Below are 24573 nucleotides of genomic sequence, written 5' to 3'. Positions count from 1 at the left end.
CTGCATTTATTTGCTCGTATAAGCCAGCAACGTTGAGTGAAGTCCTAGCTCTATTGTGGTGAATACCAAAATTTCCTATCAACTTCAGTTGGACTAGGACTTCAACTCTGCCCTTCACTAGAGCTTTATCACTTTACATTTGATGCCACAAATACTGTGTCTAGTTCAGCCCTGTGACCTGAACAGGTAGCTAGCATTAATTAGGCAAATGCCAGACAGCACAAACTTCCGGAGGCACATTTTACACTCAAACCCTTTTCAATTTAAGCTCAAATCTTCAGTGCTGCAAATGTTATGTACAGACAGAACCCTACTTGCATTTAAATTAATTATTAGTATAGTTATATTGATATACACATTCAGTTATAATACAGTCCTATACAACAGGAGGGCTCCAAGTCATGCTTATGGCTGTTGCACAAAATGGCTTAATTGTACTTTCCTTGTACTTACTTCCATTACACTGGCATTTCCATATTAATACTGAAATTAACTGCATAGAATTTAGCAAAATGGAAAACTGTATTTATCTGAATTCATAAAAAACTCATGTATACCTAGAATAATGCAATAATAGCAAAGTCCTGAATTCTGACTAAACACAGCTTCATACATCTTTCTGAATAACATTAGCTTTATTCCCCTTCAAAAATGGAAGTCCATAAAATTGCAATAACTGTTTGCTGCTGCTAGATAAATGCCAGGGTAGTTTATACAAAAGTAAACTTCAAAGCAAAGGCAGTAATTCTATTCTATTCTATTCTGTGTGTTCTGCTTTTCCTTGTAAGTAGGACTAAACTAATGCTAAACTAAACTAAAAAAACCCAAAACATAGCTCTAATTAAACAATTTCCAAATTAAAGAAGAAACTTTGCTCTGGGGTAAAGGAGAAAGAGAACAAAATACTGAAGTTACTTGCAGTGAAGGACAGAACCACCAGGGATGAGTAAACAGTGAAAAAGGGAAACTTCAATGTGTTTGAAATGCTGGACATATAGCTGGCAAGTGCTCCTTGCTAGACCCAGCACTTTGTAAACAGTTCCAGGACATGTTACACTTAGAATAGAAATCTGCACATGCAGCTTCATGATGGAGAAAACTATATTATTTTGTAAAGATGCCAGCGAGGAGACTGAAAGGCCACCAAATTAAGTTTTACTATATTTAAAGTCCTACTGCCATGCAAAGCAATAAGGATGTATACTCATTCCAGGGGCTTTAATTGCTTTGTGTATCCGCCTGTATAAATTTCAGATTGCAAAAACATCTTCCTTACTACAAACACAAACATAGGAAACACTTTAAAAAAAAACTAGCTCAGTGGAGACACATTAATAAAATATCACGAGTGTTATTTTCAGAGGAGAGGAAGGTAAAATACGAGAAACATCATGGCAGCCCCTAAAGGATGCTTTTGGTTTCAACTCTGCTGTGTACATGCCATCAAGAAAGATTGATTCCGTTTTTTCTTCCTTTATGTAACCTGCACATTTTTTAAGATAAAAAGTTTAAGGAAAAGCTATTACCTCATGCTTTGTGGAGTGAGCAAAATAAATTGTCGATGACGCTGAGAATCTGCCATCTTGAGCATCATGTCCATTGAAATTCTTCTATTAACCATGTCCTAAAAAACAGAGTAATTAATAGTTACTGTTTTAAATTTATGATAATTTATACTTTTAATGCCTCATATTACCATGCTAATTAAAACAATAACAACATGAGAAAAATTAATTATGCTTGGAAATATCTTGCTAACAAAGTACTGCTAACCAGAATGCCAAATTAACAAAAACTCACTGTGTTTAGCTAATCAGAAGTAAACTGTTAGTAAAATAATCTAAAAGAAAAGAACTAAGTTTACAGTCTAGAATCAAAACCCAGGAGATATTAGTTATGTATACACATACATCATTAACTCTGCTCTACCTTGTGTGTCTTCAACTACACAATCATTTACTGTAGCAGAAAAACTAATTAAATTACCTCAATACCTATGCATAACATCTGCAACTGTGCATAACTTCAGGACCCCAAAGAGCTTCTGTAAGTTGACTGTACACAACATGTACAAAGAACAAAAGTGCTGTTGTACATTTCTGCCTAATTACTGTCAATGAATATTAAAGAACCTTAGATAAATATGTACATTATAAAATACGATAACATAATTAAAGATGTAATGCATTTACACAGTTAAGTTGTTACAATTGCTATAACAGGGCCCCCTCTAGTTCCATTTAGGAGAAAGCGGAAGAGTCCTTTAATGGTTGAAGCCCCATCATTCTGACAAGTGGCAGAAGCACTCAAACAGCGATGGAGAACAGAGCTTCTGCCATAGAAACTGCTGGGAAATAGTCTTATAGAGACATGGCTAAGGCCCATGCAGGATATAAGGAAGACCAGGACTCATCAGAGCCTAGCTAGAAAACTACTGTATTTACCTAACTATACAATGACCCTGATTATAATATGAGCCCCTAATAATTAGATACTACATACAGAAAATGTACACATTTTCCAGGTATAGAATCTAATTATTGGAGGTTTGCCTTGAATTTGTCCCCTTCCCGCTACTATAGCAGGGAAAACAAATTGGAGGCGTCAGGTATACCTCTTGCCCTCTACCTCCCTCCAGCTCCTTCCTCCTACAGTCCCTTCCCTGCTTCCTTAATGTTCCTTCCCTGTGCTTCCTGTGTAAATATAAGTAAAGAACAAATTTGGAAACACTTACCTTGATATAAACATAGCTGTAGTCATTTGCATACAGTACCCATAGATTTAGTTAATCCAGAATCAATACATTTTATCTTTTTTGAAACTGATGCAAGGTTTAGCAGAAGTACTCCATAAGCACACGTTAAAGTAGCATTTTAGCATCTTCTTAGAGAAAGTACAAACTATGCACAATATTAGTCTGAAGCCAAGAGACTCATGATTTACCATATAGTTCATTGGGCTGGGCCCCAGCAGAGTCAATGATATTTCAAGTCATGGTGACCCAACAGCTCAGCACCACTCAGTATGTGTGTACACTCCAGGTATCCCCATAAAATGATCCATGTGCCAGTTAGCCCCCCAGCCATGCCTGGAACCAGGTGTTCTTGTCAAGAGTCCTGGGATACTCCAAAAAATTATGTGCAGATAAGTCACAGGGCAAACTTGTCTGGCTTCACCTCATAGAGGGCAGGGTCACACTTATCGTATGTGACAGGCTGAGAGAGGGGGTGACAGAGGGATTCTGGGTGAACTATTTGAGGCCCTGTTACATGATGTTTGCCAGACATTTAGGGCCGAGGAAGAAACAGGTATCATTGAAACTGGGAATGAAAGGTGCAGCTCAGTTGAGGGAGTGAAGAGGAGGTTGAAATGCATTCAATGTGGTGGCTTACCTTGACTTGAAAAAGGGGTACTACACTCAACAGGCACTACTGTACTCTTTATTCAGATGGAATGCGCTAATCTATTTTTGTGATTGCTTCCCATGTATCTGGGTCCAAGAAGGCAGTTCTCCTCAAGTCTTCCCAAGGATAACTGCTCTTCTGGTGTGGTTTAATACCCACTGAGGTGTTAGGGCTTAAAGCCCACTTTATGGAAATGGGAAGCTCCTCCCTAGCTTGCTCCTGTGGCCATATGGCTGTTGGTGGCATCTGGACTTGGATCTAAACACAGGATGCCTGCCAAAAGACTTTGGAAATATCTAACGCCCCTGGTGGAGGTGGAGGATATTTGCCGGTTGTAAGGCTACTTACGGTTTTGGACTGACTCATGGATTTGGACTTGATTTGCCTTGGAAGGCAATATTTTTTTTCAAGAAAAGATTGCTTCCCATCAGCAGATCTGTCCAAGGTAAGCTGTATTTCACTGTTATGCTCAGTGTTGGCTGCATTTAAAATCAACTTCATAGTTGGTCTGGTTTCTATTACTGAGCACATACTGCTTTTTGCAGTAGTTTAAGGACAGATAATATATTTAATGAGGTTTCCTCATATACGATGTAAGATTGGGAGGGAAGGGAAGAACCTACCTTGCATACAAATAAATCAATAAAAGGTTGAAAAAAGGGCAGGAGTGTGAATGAGTCTGGCAGAAACTAAGGAAACAGTTAAGGAAAAGGAGTCCTACAAGGTCAGACACCAAACTTCAGTGGACACTGCAGAGAAGCTGTGGGAGACACTACTACCCAAAAACAGTCTTGATGTTGCTCTTGAGAGGGCTACATCCTGTCAGCAAGGAGTGTGCTCTCTCGTTCCCAATGGACCCACCCACTGAAGACATCAAGATGTGGCAAGCAAAATAAGTGGGGAAACTGGGAGTGAATGGAAGACTTGATTTGTACGGGAACCCCAAGGACTTCAGTGCACCTGGAAAACAGCAGCACAATGAGTGCTTGTTCTAAGCCTTTAGGTAAAATTAAAATTGCTCTCTGTTACTCACTGGATTTTTCTTTAAAGAAAAAAGAATAATAATAATAAAAAAATCTATAATCTGAAACTATTTGATAAGAGACTATTATTATTCCTCGTCTCTTGAACAATGAAACGCAAATATAAGCATTCACCTCCTGTTTCATTTTCTAAGCAGAAAATTGAGTCACTGAGTCCAAAACTTGGGCAAAGTCCTGGGCTCCACTGACTATGCATTTTACACTTCACAGTAAGTGCACAATGTTTCAAGGCATCAATAGAGCCGTGTTGAAGACTTGATCCACCCGTCGGAAAATGCCAGCTTTGTTTTCGCTTATTTTTTGGCTACGGAAAAAAATATTACAGCAATTTTTCTGTTCCAAAAAACTCAGACAGGTCCCAACCGGTAAGAATGTTTTAACACTGAATTTCTATTTGAAATCTTTGGATTTGCACACCTAAAAATGCTAGCACCTTGAAGGACCTTTGGGGTGACTTCAAGGCACTCCAGGGTGCCACAGTATCCTTACTGAGAGTCACTAAATAAAGCCCTGTACCTACAAAACACGCATGTACAATAAGTAGCTCGTCTTCCTTGCAAATATGCTATTGGAGCCCCCAGGTGATGAGCTCAAGCTATTACAACCATAACAATAAGGCCACACTGCAGCACAGGAGTCTAAAAGACGATGATCTGTGCACTTAATTTAAGAAACAGAGCTTTAAGCTTATGTACATTCACTAATATTCTGAATGATCAGAGTGTTCAGGATTCTCTATGTATAGCATGGATTCCTTTCAGCTTTATCATTTTTCAGTTTTATGATTTCCCTATCAATCTTTCATGCCATTCCAAAACAGGCAGTCCTCGACTTAAGATGTTAAGAGTTACAACGAATGGCACTACCTGGAGAACTTCTGTTCAAACTTCCTTGGAAACTTTTTGGAAGAAAGCAGACAAGACTCCATAAAAACCTACAGCCAAGACTCCTAAGAAGACTCCAGCCAAGAACCCTTCAAAAAGTCCAGGAAAGTCACCTCAAAGAAGTCCTTCCAAATCAATGTGATTGCTATTTACAATATAAATACATTAATGTAGCTATATTACTCATCTATAATTGACTGAATACAAAATTCGGGGTTATTTTTGGTGATAATGGAGTATTGGGCCTTGGGGGGATGACTGCCACTGCTGGCCCGCTGAGCAACCCTTGCAAAGCCAGCAGACCAAGGCACTTAAGGGAGCCCACCCCTGCCCCAATCTGTGGGCAAGGCAAGAGCCCCCAAGGGCACACTTGCCTGCCTGTACACTAATGCCAGGAGCCTGGGCAACAAGCAGAAAGAGCTCGTCCTCCTGCTCAGTGCAAAGAAATATGATGTCATTGGGATAACAGAGACCTGGTAGGACTCCACCCATGACTGGACCATGGGTATAGAGGGCTATACCCTGTACAGGAGGGATCGTGCTGACAAAAGGGGCGGGGGTGTAGCTCTCTATGTGAAGGAAAGCTACATGTCCCTGCAAGCCGATGTTGGTGACCGGCACGGACAGCTAGAGACCCTCTGGGTAAAAATTCGTGGAGAATACGGTACAGGTGACAACAGTGGGAGTCTACTACAGACCTCCCACTCAAAGTCCTGAGCTTGACCAGGAGTTTGCCCGGGAACTGACTGAGGCCGCTTGCTCCAGGACCTTGGTTGCCATGGGTGACTTCAATTACCCAGACATCCCGTGGGAAGATCACTCAGCAAAATCCGAGCGGTCGCAAAGCTTTCTCTCATGCGTGGATGACCTCTACCTGACTCAAGAAGTCTATGGGCCAAAGAGAGGCAAAGTGCTACTCGACCTGGTACTGGCTACGGGGGACGACCTAATCGGCGACTTAGTGATCGATGGGAAGCTGGGTGACAGCGACCACGAGCTGATCACCTTCACCATCCGCCGTAAAGCTGGCAAGTCAGTCAGCAACACAGAAGTTCTTGACTTCAGAAAAGCCGACCTTGACAAGCTCAAGAGGCTAGTCGGTCAGGCCCTTAGGGACCATGACCCCAGGGAGAGGGGAGTTGAACAAGAGTGGTTGCTTCTCAAGGAAGCGATCCTCAATGCACAAGCCAAATCTATTCCAACACGGAGGAAAGGCAGCAAGAAGGCACAGCAGCCCTTCTGGCTCTCCAGGGACCTAGTGGACCTCCTGTGGCTAAAAAGGAAAGCCTACAAAGGATGGAGGACAGGATTCACCTCCAAGGAGGATTACTCTGCGCTGGTCCGGTCCTGCAGGGACCAAACCAGGAAAGCCAAGGCTGCAACTGAACTCCAACTAGCTTCGAGCACCAAAGACAACAAAAAGTCCTTTTTCAGATATGTGGGGAGCTGAGGAAAAGCAAGGGCAACGTTGGACCCCTGCTAAACCAGATGGGGCAACTGGCAACTGACGCCCAGGAAAAAGCCAACCTATTAAATAGGTACTTTGCGTCAGTCTTTCATCAGTCACATGGGACGCCCATGCCTACTATGGGACAGGGAGATCCAGGTGATGGGGATCCCCTACCCTCCATAAATGCTGACCTCGTGAAGGAACACCTTGAGAAGCTGGATACCTTCAAGTCAGCCGGCCCTGACAATCTGCACCCCAGGGTACCCAAGGAGCTGGCGAGCGTCATAGCCCAGCCCCTGGCACGGATCTTTGAAAACTCCTGGCGCTCTGGTGTAGTGCCCGAAGACTGGAAGAAGTCCAATGTGGTGCTGATCTTCAAGAAAGGGAGGAGAGTGGATCCGGCTAACTACAGGTCCATTAGCCTGACTTCTATCCTGGGAAAAATCTTAGAAAAGTTTATTAAGGAGGCCATCCTTGATGGACTGGCCCAGGCTAACATACTAAGGGATAGCCAGCACGGGGTTGTTGCGGGTAGGTCTTGTTTGACCAATCTCATTTCCTTCTATGACCAGGTGACCTATCACCTGGACAAGGGAGAAGAGATTGATGTCATATCTTGACTTCAAAAAAGCTTTTGCTCTGGTATCCCATGATCACCTATTGGCAAAACTGACCAGTTGTGGCCTTGGCTCCACCACGATCCGCTGGCTGGGAAATTGGCTCTGTGGTCGGACCCAGAGGGTTGTGATTGATAGCAGTCACTCATCGTGGTGCCCTGTGACCAGTGGGGTCCCTCAAGGCTCTGTCCTGGGACCCATATTGTTCAACATCTTCATTAATGATGGGGACACTGGAGTCAGGAGTGGACTGGGCAAGTTCGCAGATGACACCAAACTTTGGGGCAAAGCATCCACGCCAGAAGATAGGCGGGTGATCCAGGCTGACCTGGACAAGCTCAGCAAATGGGCAGACGAGAACCTCATGGTGTTTAACACCGAAAAACGCAAGGTTCTCCACCTTGGGAGGAAAAACCTGCAGCATCCTTATACCTGCAGCATCCTTATAGGCTCGGCAGTGCTATGTTGGATAGCACTACAGAAGAAAGAGACTTGGGGGTCATCATTGACCACAAGATGAACATGAGCCTGCAATGCGATGCTGCGGCTAGTAAAGTGACCAAAACGCTGGCTTGCATCCATAGATGCTTCTCGAGCAAATCCCGGGATGTCATTCTCACCTTGTACTCGGCCTTGATGAGGCCACGGCTGGAGTACTGCCTCCAGTTTTGGGCTCCACAATTCAAAAAGGATGTGGAGAAGCTTGAGAGAGTCCAGAGGAGAGCCACGCGCATGATCAGAGGTCAGGAAAACAGATCTTACGATAACAGGCTGAGAGCCATGGGACTCTTTAGCTTGGAAAAGCGCAGGCTCAGGGGTGATCTGATGGCCACCAGGATCTGGGGGAACGTTTGTTCACCAGAGCGCCCCAAGGGATGACTAGGTCGAATGGTCACAAACTCCTGCAAGACCGTTTCAGGCTGGACATAAGGAAGAATTTCTTTACTGTCCGAGTCCCCAAGGTCTGGAACAGTCTGCCAGCAGAGGTGGTTCAAGCACCTACACTGAACACCTTCAAGAGTAAATTGGATGCTTATCTTGCTGGGATCCTATGACCCCAGCTGACTTCCTGCCCTTTGGGCAGGGGGCTGGACTCGATGATCTCTCGAGGTCCCTTCCAGCCCTGATGTCTATGATATCTATGAAATCCCCCATTTATAACATTGTTTCTATGGAAAAAAAATCGGTTCTGCGTTATGATGTTTCAACTTCAGATGTGGTTTTCAGGAACCAATTTTGTTTCAAGTCCCAGGACTGCCTATATGCAAGAAAGGTCCAACTGCCCAGACAGTAATCCAGGTAAGAATTACACCAGTTTGAAAAGTGTGCATGGTAACTTCCTTTCTCGGACTGCATTTTCCCCAGTCTGAGTATCACTTAATCTAAGTGGTACTCTAAACACCAGAAATTCCTGAAGAATTTCACTCTCAGAGAAGTAACATTATTCTCTTTTGCCCAAGATCTGACACTTTGGCTTAAGAATAATGTTTGAAAGACATCATATTGCAAATATAATACAAAGAATGTAAAGAATTTCTATGGAAATAGAACAAGGCAAAAACTGGCAAATATTAAAGTGCCTAAATCTCAGGATATCTGGAGTCTCTCTGCCTGAGTGAGTGACATTTTGTACAACTAATACATTCACTGTATCAGTCAAGGTCCTAAGACTAGAAACCCCCATTCCAAGTAACCCACATGTATATCCTAGGTGAAGAGGTCATTGCTTATGACAGAGAACACAAAGAACAGCTGCATGAATCTCTCACTAACAGTTTTAAGATGATACAAAATGGACTGTTACCTAGAAAGAAGGAACCATTGATATGTATGTGTTAGAATTTATAAGGAGAAATCCCTTCACATACCATGTTTAGTGATCAAAACAAAGTCATTTTTAATCTCTCTGAATAGCAGAAATGTTATCTCGCACCAACTGAAAATATTGGTCTCATAGATTTCATAGACATTTGGGCTGGAAGGGACCCTGGAGGATCACTGAGTCCAGCCGCCTGCCCCAGGGACAGCAGGTCAGCAGGGATCACAGGATCCCAGCAAAGATAAGCATCCAAATGTCTCTTGAAGGCATTCAAAGTGGGTGCTTGAACTGCCTCTGGCAGTAGTCTATTCCAAATCTTGGGGGCGCAGACAGTGATAAAGTTCTTTCTTATGTCCAGCCTGAATAGGTCGCGGCGGAGTTTGTGACTTCTCTGGTGAACAGACGTTCCTCCAGATCCTGATGAGCACCCCTGATAAACTTACAGGTGGCCATCAGATCACCCCTGAGCCTGTGCTTTTCCATGCTGAAGAGTCCCATGGCTGTCAGCCTCTCATCATAAGGTCTGTTTGCCTGACCTCTGATCATGCGCGTGGCTCTCCTGCACCCTCTCAAGCTTCTCCACATCCTTTTTGAATTGTAGGAGCCCAAAACTGGATGCAGTACTCCAGCTGCGGAGTACTCCAAGGCCAAGTACAACGGGAGAACGACATCCCACGATCTGCTTGAGAAGCATGTATGGATGCCAGCCAGCATTTTGCTCGCTTTACTAGCCGCAGCATCACACTGAAGGCTCATGTTCATCTTGTGGTCGATCATGACCCCCAAGTCCCTTTCATCTGTAGTGCTAACCAGCGTAGCACTGCCAAGCCTATAAGCATGCTGCAGGTTTTTCCTCCCGAGGTGGAGAACCTTGCATTGTGGTGGAGAACACCATCAGGTTCTCGTCCGCCCGTTTCATGAGCTTGTCAAGATCTGCCTGGATCACCCTCTTGACCCCAGAATTTGGTGTTATCGGCAAACTTGGCCAATCCACTTCGGACACCAATGTCCACATCACTGATGAAGATGTTAAATAGTACAGACCCTAGAACAGAGCTTTGAGGGACCCCACTGGTCACAGCACACCAAGACAAGTGGCTCCCGTCAACCACCACCCTCTGGGTCCTACCACGGAGCCAATTCCCCAGCCAGCGGATCGTGGTGAGGTCGAGGTCACAGTTAGCCAGTTTAGCCAAGAGGTGATCGTGGGATACCAAATCGAAGACTTTTTTAAAGTCAAGATATACAATGTCAATCTCTTCCCCCTTCTCCAGGTTATAGGTCTCCTGGTCATAAAAGGAAATGAGATTGGTCAAGCAAGACCTACCTGCAACAAACCCATGCTGGGTATCTCTCAGGATATTGCCTTCAGCTAGTCTGTTAAGGATCTCCTTGAATTAATTATCCTGCAAACTAATACATTTTGATACTGTTTAAACTGGGAATTAGAATTTTTTTCTTATTTAGTTCCTTTTTCAGGAGAATTTTATTCAGTTGCAGTTGCAAGTCAAAGTCTGTATTGGTATTTTGAAGCTAATTAGTCTTCATGCATTCATCAGCTTTTGAAGAGCACTTACAGATTTGGAAAACTCTAAGGATTATACAACAAGGCATATCCTACCTCAAGTTTCAAAGCAGCAACATAAAGCTAAACTGCTATACCTAGGGTATGTCTTCTGTGATGTTCCTAAGAACAGTATCAAGAACTATCTATCTAGCCACTTGTGACCTACCTATGCCAAACCCAGAAATTAATGAAGTTGCCTTAGGGGCACACTGTTCTTGAACACCGTCTGGCATGATTGATCGTGGAAGCAGGTAACATCCCTAGAGTGGCTTCACCACTTTATTTCTGTTTGTGCATGCCTCTTAGTGGATGTGCCATGCAGAACCGGTAGAAACACACATTCAGGTCTACCATTAAGGGAAGAAGATGGTATCAGCAGAAGTGAGATTTCTACACTAATCCATATTTTCTTAGCAACAGCAAAACTGTCTCAGATCTATGCAGTTAAGAGTCATGGATTAGGCAAAATGTTAAAATGTACACAGGTTCTCTGTTAAGTTTGTTACTTAGGTTTCAAGGTGTCAGGCTGGAATAAAATATGCTCGATATTCCTTGCTAGAAGCTTAGCAGGCTTTTTATACTCCCAAATTAATATTAAAGAGAAAAAAGGTTATAAAGTTAACAACTAATATGAACTGCCACAGCACCTTTCAACTTTCTAATGAAATTATAGTCATTAATAAGATTCTTGGGTAGCATGAAGCATAAGAACTGGAAGAAGTAGTTTAAGATTAAACTATACCATGTAGACATCAAATTCATCCAAGCATCTGAAAGGAGATTCAGTAATGGACCACAGAGAAAGAATGAAACAAACGGTTGAGAAGGAACGTTCACCTCCTGATAGAGATCTCATGTCATTCAGAGCAGCCTTGTCTCCCTCTCCAGGCTGGACCTAGGATTAAGCCATTCATTTCATTAGTAGATTGTGACAGTTGCTTGCATAGGGAAAAATTACAAACGCACAATTTCCACTTAAAATTATGTTCAAAACCACCAAAAACTAACACAAGTATAGCTATTTAAATTGCACATCACCTGCAAATTAAGGTGCATATTTCAGTGCATATGTATTTCAATAAAATAAAAATAGTTCAATGAACTACAATTTTGGAAGGTATTTTCAGGGTGGTTGGAAATCAACTGTTCCACTGTGGAAACAACCATAGAATGGAATTAATTTTAAACATTGACTCAGCCTGTAATTTGCTGTTTAGTTCTGCTTTCAATAACTGTTAAACTCATCAACCATTCTAGTTACATTGCTGTCAAAGCCTGAAAACTATAGAACAGCAGGTAACTGCTTCAGCAGTGTCTTAACAAACAGAAAGAAGTGAAAATGGGTAAGCAGCCCTTGTTCCTTGGATTATAGTGACCCCTTGTGGCGTTTTCTTTTTAATGCTGAATTTCTTATACAAGACAAAAATGAAGGTATACATGAAGAAAATATAAAATTACTTACTGTTATTGAAAGTGTTTCATTCTTGTGGTCAAAGCTCATTTTACCAAAGTAGCCACGCTGATGTAGTAAGAAGTCAAAGTAGAATTTGCATCGTAAAGTAAGGCACCTTTTCAATTAAATTATGGAAACAAAATATTCAGTCACTAATTTTTAAAATACGTGAAAAAATAAGAACAAATTTTAAGCCACCAGGAAAAAAGTTAATAATGGAATCTCAATACTACAACTACTACTTAAATCTAAGTCATACAGTACATACACAAAAACTACTGTCTATGGGAGTTAGGACTAGATACATAATATACCCAACAGAATCACAAAAATAGACAGATGAGGAAATCCAACAGCAGGAACCTTGTATTCTTTTGTCCAGACATGCATATGCTCACAATTGCAGTAGAACAGAGTTAAAGCATCCACCATTCCATAATTCCCACCATCAAAACCCTTTGCCTCTTCCCAACACTACCCTCAGTATCCATTTGCCTCAAATCTAATGGTGCAGAGGGTCAGAGAGTCCACACTCGCATATACTTATAGCAAGAATTGTTGGAATGTTCATTTTTCTACTGTGACAAAACTGAGGATGCCATATTTTATCTGTGTTGTATGGTGGTAATTTTAATCATGAGGTGTGCACGAGGGCTGTGGAAAGCTTTGGTTGCCAATTTGATATGGTGGAGATTCGGCCCAATTCAGTGGCCAAATCTCTGAATCTGAACTGAATCAGGAGACCCTTTAATCTCTCTGAATTGATTCAGAGAGATTTGAGAATTTGGACATAGATACAGCTTTAAATATTTTTCTACATACCTCAAGGTACCAGGCAGATGGAGCATCCCATAGGAGCACGGGGGGAGGGGGGGGTGTTCCCCAGCATGTTGGCAGCAGACCTGGAAGTGGACCACAAGCACTTCTGGTCCATTTCTGGGTCCAACGGGAAGCATGCAGGGGGGCTCCCCCGTGTCCCCCTGGCTTGGCAACTGGTGCCTCCTGGGTCGGGGGGGGGGACACCCAGGGTCTCCCCCATTGCTGACTGCAGACCCGGGGTAGGGGCTGCCCCAGCACAGTCGGCAGCAGACCCGGAAGTGGACCGGAACTACTTCTGGTCCAATTCTGGGTTCGCTGTCGAGCATGTGGGGGCCCCCCGGCACTCCTGTGGGACACTCCAGCCACCCCACCATTGCAGCATTCATGAGCCATGCCTGGTAACTCAAGGTTTGTAGAAAGAATATTTAAAGCTGTGTCTATGGCCAAATTGCTGATTCTCCAAATCAGCACTGAATCTTCAGATCTGGATTCCATCGAATCGAATTGGGGACAGTGATCTGAATCAATTCATCGAATCGCTGTCCCCAATTTGGGCTGAATCCGAATTGAATAAAGCCCGTTTCACACACCCCTAGTGTGCATGTCTGGCTAGAGGAGCAAGAAGTATATACTGTTAGATCTATTACTTTTTGTTTGCTTGCTTCGCAATAAGTATGTTTATATCACACAACATACTGCTTTTGTGTGTTTCTGAGTTTTTTAAAATTAATTTAGCTCTTCCAACACAGCAGTGGCTACTTTCACAAAGAACAATGTCTGCTTTGAATCACTTTCATGAAGATCTTATTGTTCTGTCACAGGCACTGTTCCTTGTAATACTGCTCATGCCCAAAGGGAGGTAATCCCAACAAGGGTCAAAGGGAGCAGGAGGGCACATAAACCCCCATGGCTCACTAAGAGCATCCGGGAATGTCTCCTTGCTAAAAGGGAGGCATACACCCAATGGAGAGATGGGGTCATCACCAAGAAGGACTATGTTACAGTCGCCCGAGGATGTAGGGGGGCAGTCAGGAGGGCCAAGGCAGAGATGGAGATAGGACTAGCTTCCCGGATTAAGGACAATAAGAAGTCCTTCTTCAAATACATAGGGGGTAAAAAGAGGGTCCCGGGTAATGTGGGGCCCCTGCAGGACACGATGGGCAACTTAGTCATCACGCCAGATGATAAAGCTAACATATTTAACGATTTCTTTGCCTCTGTCTTCCTAAGTAGGGACCAGTTCAGCCACCTCCCTGCTGGGCCCCCCTCGGGCCCCGAGAGAGACACGCCTGGGCCAGGGGTTAGCGAGGAGTTAGTTAGGGTACTTCTGGAGAGGCTGGACGTGTTCAAGTCCGCTGGTCCGGATGATTTTCACCCTAGGGTTCTACAGGAACTGGCCGAGGTCATTGCGGGACCCCTGGCGCGGCTCTATGAGCACTCGTGGTGCTCTGGCGAGGTGCCGGAGGACTGGAAGAGGGCCAATGTGGTCCCTATCTTCAAAAAGGGAAAAAAAGAGGACCCGGGAAATTACAGGCCAGTTAGTCTTACCTCAATCCCGGGTAAGCTCTTTGAAAAAATTATCCTGGCACACATCCAGGAGGGCCTTGCAGGGGAATGCATGCTCAGGGGCAACCAACATGGGTTCATCAGTGGCAGGTCTTGTCAGACCAACCTGGTGGTCTTTTACGATCAGGTCACCAAATCATTAGACGCAGGGGTTGCTGTGGATGTAGTCTTTCTGGACTTCCGGAAGGCTTTCGACACTGTCTCTCACCCAGTCCTCATCAAAAAGCTGGGAGACTGTGGTGTCGATGCCCACACGGTCAAATGGGTCGCCAACTGGTTCGAGGGCCGCACCCAGAGGGTGGTAGTGGATGGGTTCTTCTCGACCTGGAAGGACGTGGGCAGTGGGGTTCCGCAGGGCTCGGTCCTCGGGCCCGCACTGTTCAACATCTTCATCAGTGACTTGGATGATGGGGTAGAAAGCACCCTGTTCAAGTTTGCTGATGACACTAAGATGTGGGGGGATGTGGGTGCACTAGAAGGGTGCAATAGGCTACAAGCTGACCTTGACAGGTTGCAACGGTGGGCGGATGAGAATAGGATGGGGTTTAACACTGATAAGTGCAAGGTGTTGCACATGGGGAGGAAGAACCGGCACCACACTTACAGGTTGGGGAACTCCCCTCTTGCCAGCACGGAGACGGAAAAGGATCTTGGAGTCGTCATTGACTCCACGATGAACATGGGCCGGCAGTGTGGGGAGGCAGTCAAGAAGGCCAACCGTACCCTGTCATGCATCCACAGATGCATCTCGAGCAGGTCCAGGGAGGTGATCCTCCCCCTCTACGCGGCACTGGTCAGGCCGCAGCTGGAGTACTGCGTCCAGTTCTGGGCGCCACACTTCAAGAGGGACGTGGACGATATGGAAAGAGTTCAGAGGAGGGCCACTCGTATGATCAGGGGTCAGCAGGGCAGGCCTTATGAGGAGAGGCTACGGGACCTGAACCTGTTTAGCTTCCACAAGAGAAGGTTAAGGGGGGACCTTGTGGCCTGCTACAAACTGGTCAGGGGGGATCAGCGGGTATTGGGGCAGTCCCTGTTCCCCCGTGCGCTGCCAGGAGTGACCAGGAATAACGGTCACAAGCTGGCGGAGGGTAAGTTTAGATTAGATATTAGGAGGCACTACTTCACAGTCAGGGCGGCTAGGGCCTGGAACCGGCTTCCAGGGGAAGTGGTGCAGGCTCCTAGCCTGGGGATTTTTAAAAGGAAGTTAGATGAGCACCTTGCCGGGGTCATCTGACCCCGGTGCTCTTTCCTGCCAAGGCAGGGGGTCAGACTAGATGATCTACCTAGGTCCCTTCCGACTCTAGCTACTATGAAACTATGAAACTGCTCTGCTGATTCAGGAAAGGAACTCCAGAGGTTAGCAAGCACTTTAACACATAACAAAATCAGTGACAGAAGCCGCCACTGTTTTTAAAAAACCCAGGAGGCTCCTGAGATGGCTAAATAATTAAAAACAAAAATCCCAGAATCTTTCATTCTGTGTAAATTGCTCTTTCAAAATACTATTCTCTGAGATGCTGGTTCCAAAGCAGAACATTTTGTGGAGCTCCTGCTTTTCAATAAACCAACAGCAATCCAAGGAAGATCCTGGTTACTTTTATTCTGTAAAGCACTGTTAGAATGATGTTAAACAATAAATAAATTACTTTGTAGAAAATCCTTTTAATTGCAAATTTAGATCTTCCACTGATTACCTGTTGCAGAGTCATTTATAACAGAGAACATTCATTTTTAACCTCACGGAGATTTCAAATGCTTGTAACACATGAATTTAGACTTCCTAAAGTTTGCAGTTAACCCAGAGGTGCTGGGGACCTCAAAAATCAGTGGCATGTGAATTTCTGTTTAGACCCAGATTAACTGTTTTTTTTTTTTTTTAATTCTTAGATTTCATAGACATTAGGGCTGGAAGGGACCTCGGGAGATCATCGAGTCCAGCCCCCTGCCCAAAGGGCAGGAAGTCAGCTGGGGTTATAGGATCCCAGCAAGATAAGCATCCAATTTACTCTTGAAGGTGTTCAATGTAGGTGCTTGAACAGTGACTACTTTGCCTAAGAATTCACCAAAAAAAGAAGAAACACACAAAAAGAAGGGAAAGGGCTGTGACTTATGATAAATAAAGGGAGTCAGAAACTTGCTGAAGATATCTTGAAGCTGCAGGGAATATTTGCCAAGTTGTTGATGACAGACAAGGTCCCAGAGGAGAAGTGCTAACGTAACAACTATTTTTAAAATGCAGAAAAGGGAGGATCAGGGGAATTACAGCCCAACTTTAATAGGAAAAAAAAAAAAAATCACTAGAAGCCAACACAGATTTGTTAAAAACAAATCATATCAAACCAATCTGATTTTCATCTATGCCAGTAGATGAAGGAAGTACATGAATATGATATATGTGGACTTTAGGAAGGCTTTTGATATGGTCCCACATGATACCCACAAGCAAAACTGGTGAAATGTGAACAGACAGAATTACTGTTAGGCAAATATACAATTTGCTGAATAACTCCAACCAGCTAAATTGGATCAAAGTCAGGAGTTTTAACTAGGGTTCCACAGCAAACTTTCTGGGCCCAGTTTTGTTTAATATTTTTATTAAGGATCTCAACATAAGAATATAGAGCTTCATGATCAAGTATGCTGATAAAACAAAACTAGAGGACAGAAGAATTCAAAAGGATCTTACGAAATGGAGAACTGGACTACAGATAATAAAATCAAAATTCAATAAAGAAATATAAGGTGCCACACCGAGGGAACAAAATCCACATATGTAAGTACAAAATGGAAGACAACTGGCTAGACAGTAATGCTGCCACAAAACATCTCAGGATCATTGAGGATCACAACCTCACTGAGTCAGCAATGGGATGCAGCTGCAAAAAAGGTAAAACACTATTTTGGTGCTATATTAATAGGAGTATTGAATGCAAGACACAAGAAGTGATACTGCCACTTCTATATGCTCTGGGTAGGACTCTGCTAGCCAGAGTAGTACTGTGAGTTCTGGGCTCCACCTTTTGAGAGATATGGAGAAACTAGAGGGCTAGGGACAGACATTACACATAAACTGGTTTAAGTGATAGGAAACTGGTTTAAATCTGTAACAGAACAGACATTCAGTACACATAAGCCAGTCTGAAAGTGGCCAAAACTGGTTTGAGATTAAGTCTGATACTACATTCAACCAGGTTTAACTGATTTGGCTCAAACCAGTTTATGCAATACTTATCCTAGACCCCTTCCTGGTTTAAATTAAATCAGACTCCCCCAGCATCTTGACATGCTTTCTGGGCTGGGCGGAGCTCTGTTCTCTGCTCCAGAGAGCTGGACTGGCCCCTTCCCTCTGCTCTCTAGCCAAAGCAGGGACAGGGTGTGGCCAGACACTGGACTACCACGGCCCCAAGACAAATTCCTCCCTCCATCCCCTCTGCCCCCCCGCCCACTAGCAAACCCTGGGGACCGCAGCCACGGTTTGCCAGTCCCAGGCACACCTCCATGACTTGTCTGCAGCCAGGCAGGGATCCCCCTGTCCCCTCTCCCCAAGAACTCCTGGGGGCTTGGGAGGGGATTCATTCCACAGCATGTGGGGGTGAATGGAGGTGGAGGTGGGGACAGAGGCAAGCTAGTCCCCTGTGTGCAGATCCAAGACCTGCACTTGTAAGCCTAGAGCTAAGACCTGCAAGATCAGACTGAGAAGTGGGAAGTGACAAAGACCTGACAATTATCACACATGCTGGAGATGTAATTAAGACAGCTTTACCAAAGAATGGAGAGAGCTACATACCCAAACAAAGTCTTTCTGAATGCCTTGCTCTGCCCTCAGGATTAGTAAAACTAATTCTTGTCTTCCTGGTTTACATTTTAAGTTAGACTAAGCTGCGTATGCTGCATTTTACTGGGATGCATCTTAGCTTAGGTGGAGATTTTTGGTAGTTTCCTGTTGTATGCTCTGCAAACTGCTGTGTTTAATACGTTTGCTTCAGAGAAAGGACTTTTTCCCCATCCTCAGTCTGGCAGCAGCTGTGCTCCCTCCCTCTCCCCCACACCAGGCTGGTAGCTGGCATCCCGTGTGTTATGCTAGTCCCAGCTGGTGCCTGGCCATGCCCCCTCCACTCCAGCCAGTGGCTGGCAGGCATGAGCTAGCGGCCCCCAACTTCTGGCTTGAGACACTGCAGGCATATGACTGCATTTCCTGGTTTAATCAAAGAATGTCTGTCCAGTTATTAATCAGTTTAAGCTGTACAGCTTAGGCTAACCTGCAAAGAGTGAATCAGTTCAGGCTTGAGCTTTTTGAATGTCTGTCCCTAGCTGAGAGGACCCAAAGTGAGTGAAAAGAGATAATAAAAGGGTTGAAATACAAGTTATGTGAGCAAATGTTGAGAGAATTAGGTGTTTAGTTTCAAGAAGAGGTAAAAAGGAAGGGATATCACAGCAGTTTTTAAATATCTGAAAAGATGCTATAATGAGAAGGAAGAATAACTGTTGAGATTACTAATAAAGAAAATAATACTGGGACTGCCTGGCTCATTCCAGACCTGTATCTTGCTTCAGTTGCCTCAGAACATTTGATAGCAGGGGAAATCAGTAAAAATGCATACATCAAATCTGACAGTAAAGGGATGACATAGAGCCTGGGCTAGAACCGCCTCTGGAGTAAAATGTTTGAAACTTGCTACTCAGGTCTGTGGTAGATAAACCCGTTTCTGGGAATCCCCGCTTGCAGAAGTAACTGAAACTGGAAGGTAATCTCAAAGATCCTATTCCTTCCTCTAAGACTCTATGCTCTAGACCAGGGTTAGGCCACCTATGGCCTGCAGAGCAAATCCAGCCTGTGGAGCTGGGATGTCAGTGGCACACTGGCAGCATGCAGCCATGACTGGGTTGAAAGCAGCTACCCACCTTTGAACCAAACTCCATTAAGTTGGCCTGTCACTATAAAAAGATTGCCAACCCCTGCCCTAAACTCTTCCTGACAGATGTCTAATATGTTCTTAAACACTTCCAGTAACAGGGATTCCACAAGCATCCTAATTAACATGTTCCAGTACATCAGACACCCTGTTCCTTAGTATCAAATAAATTGGTAGGACTTGAATTTGTGGGGGTCCTTTTCTTCCCCTCATTTATATTTATTATTTTTTAGTTCTGGGCCCTCCATGGATTATCAGACTGTTAACCAAAGTAGGGGTGTCAAACTTATCTGATCCTGTGAGTCACATGAATGGAAAGGAACTAGTCCAATGACCAAATGAATGGTGTGCAGCCAAGTCCTGTGGGCTGCATCAAGCCCATGGAAGTCACCCTCCTACTCCCACATGACTGATCCTTACCCACTCTAGGCACACTGGGATATGAGCCACATGCAGTGACCACTCCAACCAGTCTGTGACAGGTGCCACAGGCATCACATTCCTGGACCAGCCAGAGTAGTCACTAGATTCAACATGCAGGGGACCTATGCTCCCCTCGCTCCCCACGTGCTGGATCCAATACTTTCTCTGGCTAATCCAGGTCTGCCTGCATGTGGCTCATGCCCCAGACCAGGGCACCAGTGGATGTTGGATCTGACATGCAGGGGCGGCAGGGAGAGAGTAAGGATGAGAGGGGGGGGATAGTGATGAGGGGTGTGGTCCCAGACTGGCCCCATGGAGGTGCTGCATGCAGTGAAGGCTGTGGAGCAGATGCTGCCTGTCCTGGGTCCTGCACCTGGCACCAGTCCAGCACGTGCTGCATTTGGGCCAATTTGAGACCCAGGGCCAGCAAGCACCAGGGACCAAATGCTGTAGTACCATATGCAAATCCAGCCTGTGGGCTCTATCTTAGACACCCCGACCTCAATATTCTTTAACCTGATCTTTCCCCATTATATGCTGTGTTTCTAAATCCTTGTTTAACTTTGAAGTATGAAGCTTCTAGTCGCAATTAACCTTTTTAGTAAAAGGTTATGCAGGGTGGCGAGATACCACTCGTTTCCTCTGTAGAATTCCTTATTTATTCACCTTCCCTATTAAGTAAGGCAGTTGCATTTTCCTTTAATCTTGCTTGGTTTTAATGTATTTGTATTTAAAGAACTATTTGTTATTACCTGTTATGTCTCTTTCTAATGTTAATTCATTTTTCTCCACATCCTTTAATTTTGTCTACATACTTATGTTGTTCTTCTATACTCAGCAGAAGCAAAGTGTCCTTGCTTTCACTTTTTCCATGATTCCTATTTGATTTTCAGGTCATTAAAGAACTAAAAGTACAGCCATTTGTCTCGTATTGTACTTCCTCTCTTTCCTTTGTAGCACGCGATTGAAAGCACAGCAGCAAACTAGAAATACCATATTTACTTGATTCCAAGATAAGGTTTCCCCCCACCATTCAACATGGGGAAAACAAAGCCTGATCTTGGAGCTGAATATGAAGCAACTCCAGCTGGACCAGGGACAGCATCACCAACATGCTGGTTCCTCCTTCCAGTGTCTGTTCCCTGCCCACCTCTTCCATCTGCCTCACTGATGGGGAGTTGGATAATGGAGGAAGAATCTGTGTGCCACTGCTGCAGTCCCCAGCCAAGCCAGGCTCTCTGAACAACCACTTGCCATAGCTTCCAGCTGGACCAATCCAACAACCAGCTAATGCAGGCACAGGGGGAGCCCCATAGTTGCTCCTGACCTGCTTCTACTCAGTGCTGTAAGGAGCAGCTGCCACAGCACACTGGTTCCTCTTTACAGCTGGCTCCTGGCCAACAAAAGACATGGGAAGGAGAGCCAGGCAGGGAAGGAGGAATCTGCACCACTTCAGTGTCTCCCAGCCAACTCAGGCTCCCTGCAGTGCAGGCCAGAAGCAGGTCCGTGGCTGCCCCTGTGCCTATATTAGCAAAGGAAATCAGTGGAAGGGGACGGGAGACAGGTAGCAGGAAGAAAGATTGAGAAGCGAATGGGGAGGCACCAGGAGGCAAGGATAAAGCTGCCAGCTCCTCCCTGCCACATGACAACTCTACTGCTAATTTCCTGCCATAGTAGTGGTAAGGAACAAATATAAGAAAATTCTCCAATAATTAGATTCTTAAAATTATAAGTCACCCTGAATTTGGATAAATGCAGTACCTCCTCTCATGAACTTATTCCCATAAAACTTTTTTCTAGGAATACCTTAGTTAGCAATCCCCTAAACCTGCTTTTTTTGAAGCCAATAGCCATTATTCTGCTACTCTTCACTCCTCCTTCCCTTAGATGTTCTTAGAGTGAAACCCTGACAAAATGTTTGAGAACTCTCTGCTAAACTGACCTGCCAAGGCATCTGCAGGCTAGGAAGTTGGTTTACTGTCCCAACTGCACAGCCAAATAGCAGAGACTATTCACTTTGTCTGATCTGTTGAAATAATGCACAGCTGCAATCCTTTCTGTTAGTATTTGTAATGTGGATCCCTAGAGAAGTAGCAGGAACATTCTGCCTTTTGGGGAGCACATTAAAACCATCTACCTATGAAAGTGAAGGCAGGTAGGGGATGACACCTTGCTGTGTTTAGATGGGGGTAAGGAGAAGTACTACCTTTCCTGGAGGGAGGGACCAATATTTATGCAGTGTCCCAGCCCAGAGGGTGTATACAGTAAGGAAAATGAACTCTTACCCTGATGTCCCAAGTTTTTCAGTAACTAGTAGTTACTGCTGTTGATGAATAAGGCAGACAGTACAGAGATTCTCTCTCATTTCCATGAACAGTAAGAAGGAACTAAGGGAGACGGTTTGAATCTACTATATCCCTTATATCCAGCTCGGATATACAAAGGAATCTAGACTTTAAAAAAAAGCCCTAGTGGATGTTGCTGGCCAGAAGAATCCAATTTTGCACAATAAGGGCATTTTCATGCCACAAGTGAAGTATCAGTGAACCAAGCAACTCCACAAGCTTCTAGAAGAGGGCTGGTAGGAAACAGCTGTTCACAATTTTTAGTCTGTATTCTAAATCCAGATGTGTGCTAATTTTTACTTAAACTCTCCAGCAATAAAGAATCTAGTTGCCGGATTGCTAACATCTAAACAAAGCTTTCTGGTTACATTCTGTACACAGAATTCACTGAAGGAAATAACTAAAGCTAAGATCTGATTTTTTTATGTGTAATCAGGAGCAAATATTGACATACTTTCTGCAATTATTTTTGTTTTGAGAGGGATAGAAAAGGAGGCAAAAAATAAACCGCTACTGACTACAGCAGGGGTTATCAACCAGAGGTACACATACTCCTGCAGGTACTCTGAAAGGTCCAAGGGGGTATGTGGGGACAGAGCACCACACCTTGCGCTGCTGCCTCACAGGAGCAGGGCGAGAGCAGGGCTGCACAGATGCCACACATCTGGCCATTTGGCTACCCCCCACTCTGCGCCCGACCCCTTGTCACCCCCGCCCCAGGGGTACACTTATTAAAAAGGGGGCCAGTGGGGGAACAGTTATTAAAAAGGTTGAAAAACCCTGGACTAGAGTACATATGACATGAGGGACTTCCTATGTATAATGACTTCCTATGAGAGACCCCAGGCAATTTTAAAGTCCACAATATTTAAAAACTAACTTTAACTTGTTCTTACACATGAGATTATGTGAAGTGCTTGAACGAGTAAAAACTTACCTTCTGAACTGCTGATATGTTTTGTATCTCTGTGTCATTATTTCATCCAACAGTTTAATAAATTTCTTCAGATTTTTCACTTTACCTTCTGCATCCTCATATTTTTCCTTTGCTTCAACAAACTCCCTGTTTTTAACAGAAAAATATATTTTTAAGTAAGCATCAAGTTAAATTTAAGCAAGTTTTCAAATATTTGAATTTAAAACCAACCTAGTAAAATTCCATTTTTTAGATATCAACCAACATGATGACAATTTGAGCACCTAAGAGAAGGAAAGAAATTATTTACCAGTCACTGTACTTCAGGATTTGTTCTCCATATGTACACTCCACTGTGTCTATACATGAACCTCAAGAATATTAACTCAGAGACTTTTTTTGCCATAACAGTATCTGTATAGTATGCACACACCCCGACTCTCCACATACTCTATGAGGAGTCTCCATACTGCTCAGTTTGCTTTCAACCCCAGAATCCCTTGAAGTCCCTAGCACTCTGGAAGGGGAGGAGGCAGTGGGATGCCAAATGTGCATACAGTATAGAAATCATTTTCAAAAGAACTCCAGTTACTGGTAAGTAACTTACTTCTCCTTCAAGCACTTGTTCCTATGCACATTCCATGTGGAGGACTTCAAAACAGTGGCTAGTACACTTTGCAAACACAGAACACAATATAGAGGCATCTGGGATGGGTTTTTTTTTTTTGAAGGTACATGCGAAACTCTAGGTAGCTGCCTAGCCAATGTGAGAGACGTGATGACGATGGCATCTCGGTGGAACTTAGGGTCTGATGGAATAAACTCTGACCACATCCAGTGGGTGTAACTTATTATTGTGCAATGTGAAACAGTCCGAGATCTGATTAGACAGTGTCTGGACCAAAATTGCTGTGCTTTAGATCATTTGGGTACGGAAATTAATAGTCAAGGAGATTTTCAGAAATGCTTAATCCTCCAGTTTCTCTTTTAACCTGTTAAGATTTTCCAAATATCAAGTGTGTACAGAAATGCTTCAGATACTAAAAAGCGTGACAAACTGGGATAAAGACTGGTAAGTTAGATGCTGAGGTAACTATAATGAGTAGCTGTCCTGCTACAAAACACAGGAAACCAAGGCTGCCACTTTGTGCCCATCTGAATAGGGAGCCATCTGTTCAGGCGTTCTCTCTTCTAGCCTTACTGGACACAGAAGTTCCACAGCACAGGGGAAGGAGAGTCATCACTGTTACTTCCTTGTGCCATCCGCCTTCTTTTATTTTTTCTGTTACACGGTTACTTCTGTGGCCCTTAATGTTAGCAGCGAGAACTGATAAAGCATGTTGGGATATTC

The 24573-nt window shown here is 44.0% G+C and overlaps 1 protein-coding gene across 1 annotated transcript in view; it reads right to left on the bottom strand.

Annotated features, from left to right (window-relative positions):
- Nucleotides 1-24573, bottom strand: part of SMC6 (structural maintenance of chromosomes 6) — an 81856-nt gene that overhangs the window by 584 nt on the left and 56699 nt on the right. The window contains 4 exon segments of the mRNA XM_090031830.1: nt 1527-1624; nt 11527-11679; nt 12247-12352; nt 23244-23369. Of these exon segments, the coding sequence (XP_089887956.1) occupies nt 1527-1624; nt 11527-11679; nt 12247-12352; nt 23244-23369 (483 nt within the window).

The sequence above is a fragment of the Crocodylus siamensis genome, chromosome 1 (assembly GCF_052110815.1).
Source record: "Crocodylus siamensis isolate JL-2025a chromosome 1, ASM5211081v1, whole genome shotgun sequence".
NCBI lineage: Eukaryota > Metazoa > Chordata > Crocodylia > Crocodylidae > Crocodylus > Crocodylus siamensis.
This window is presented reverse-complemented; position numbering and strand designations above follow the sequence as displayed.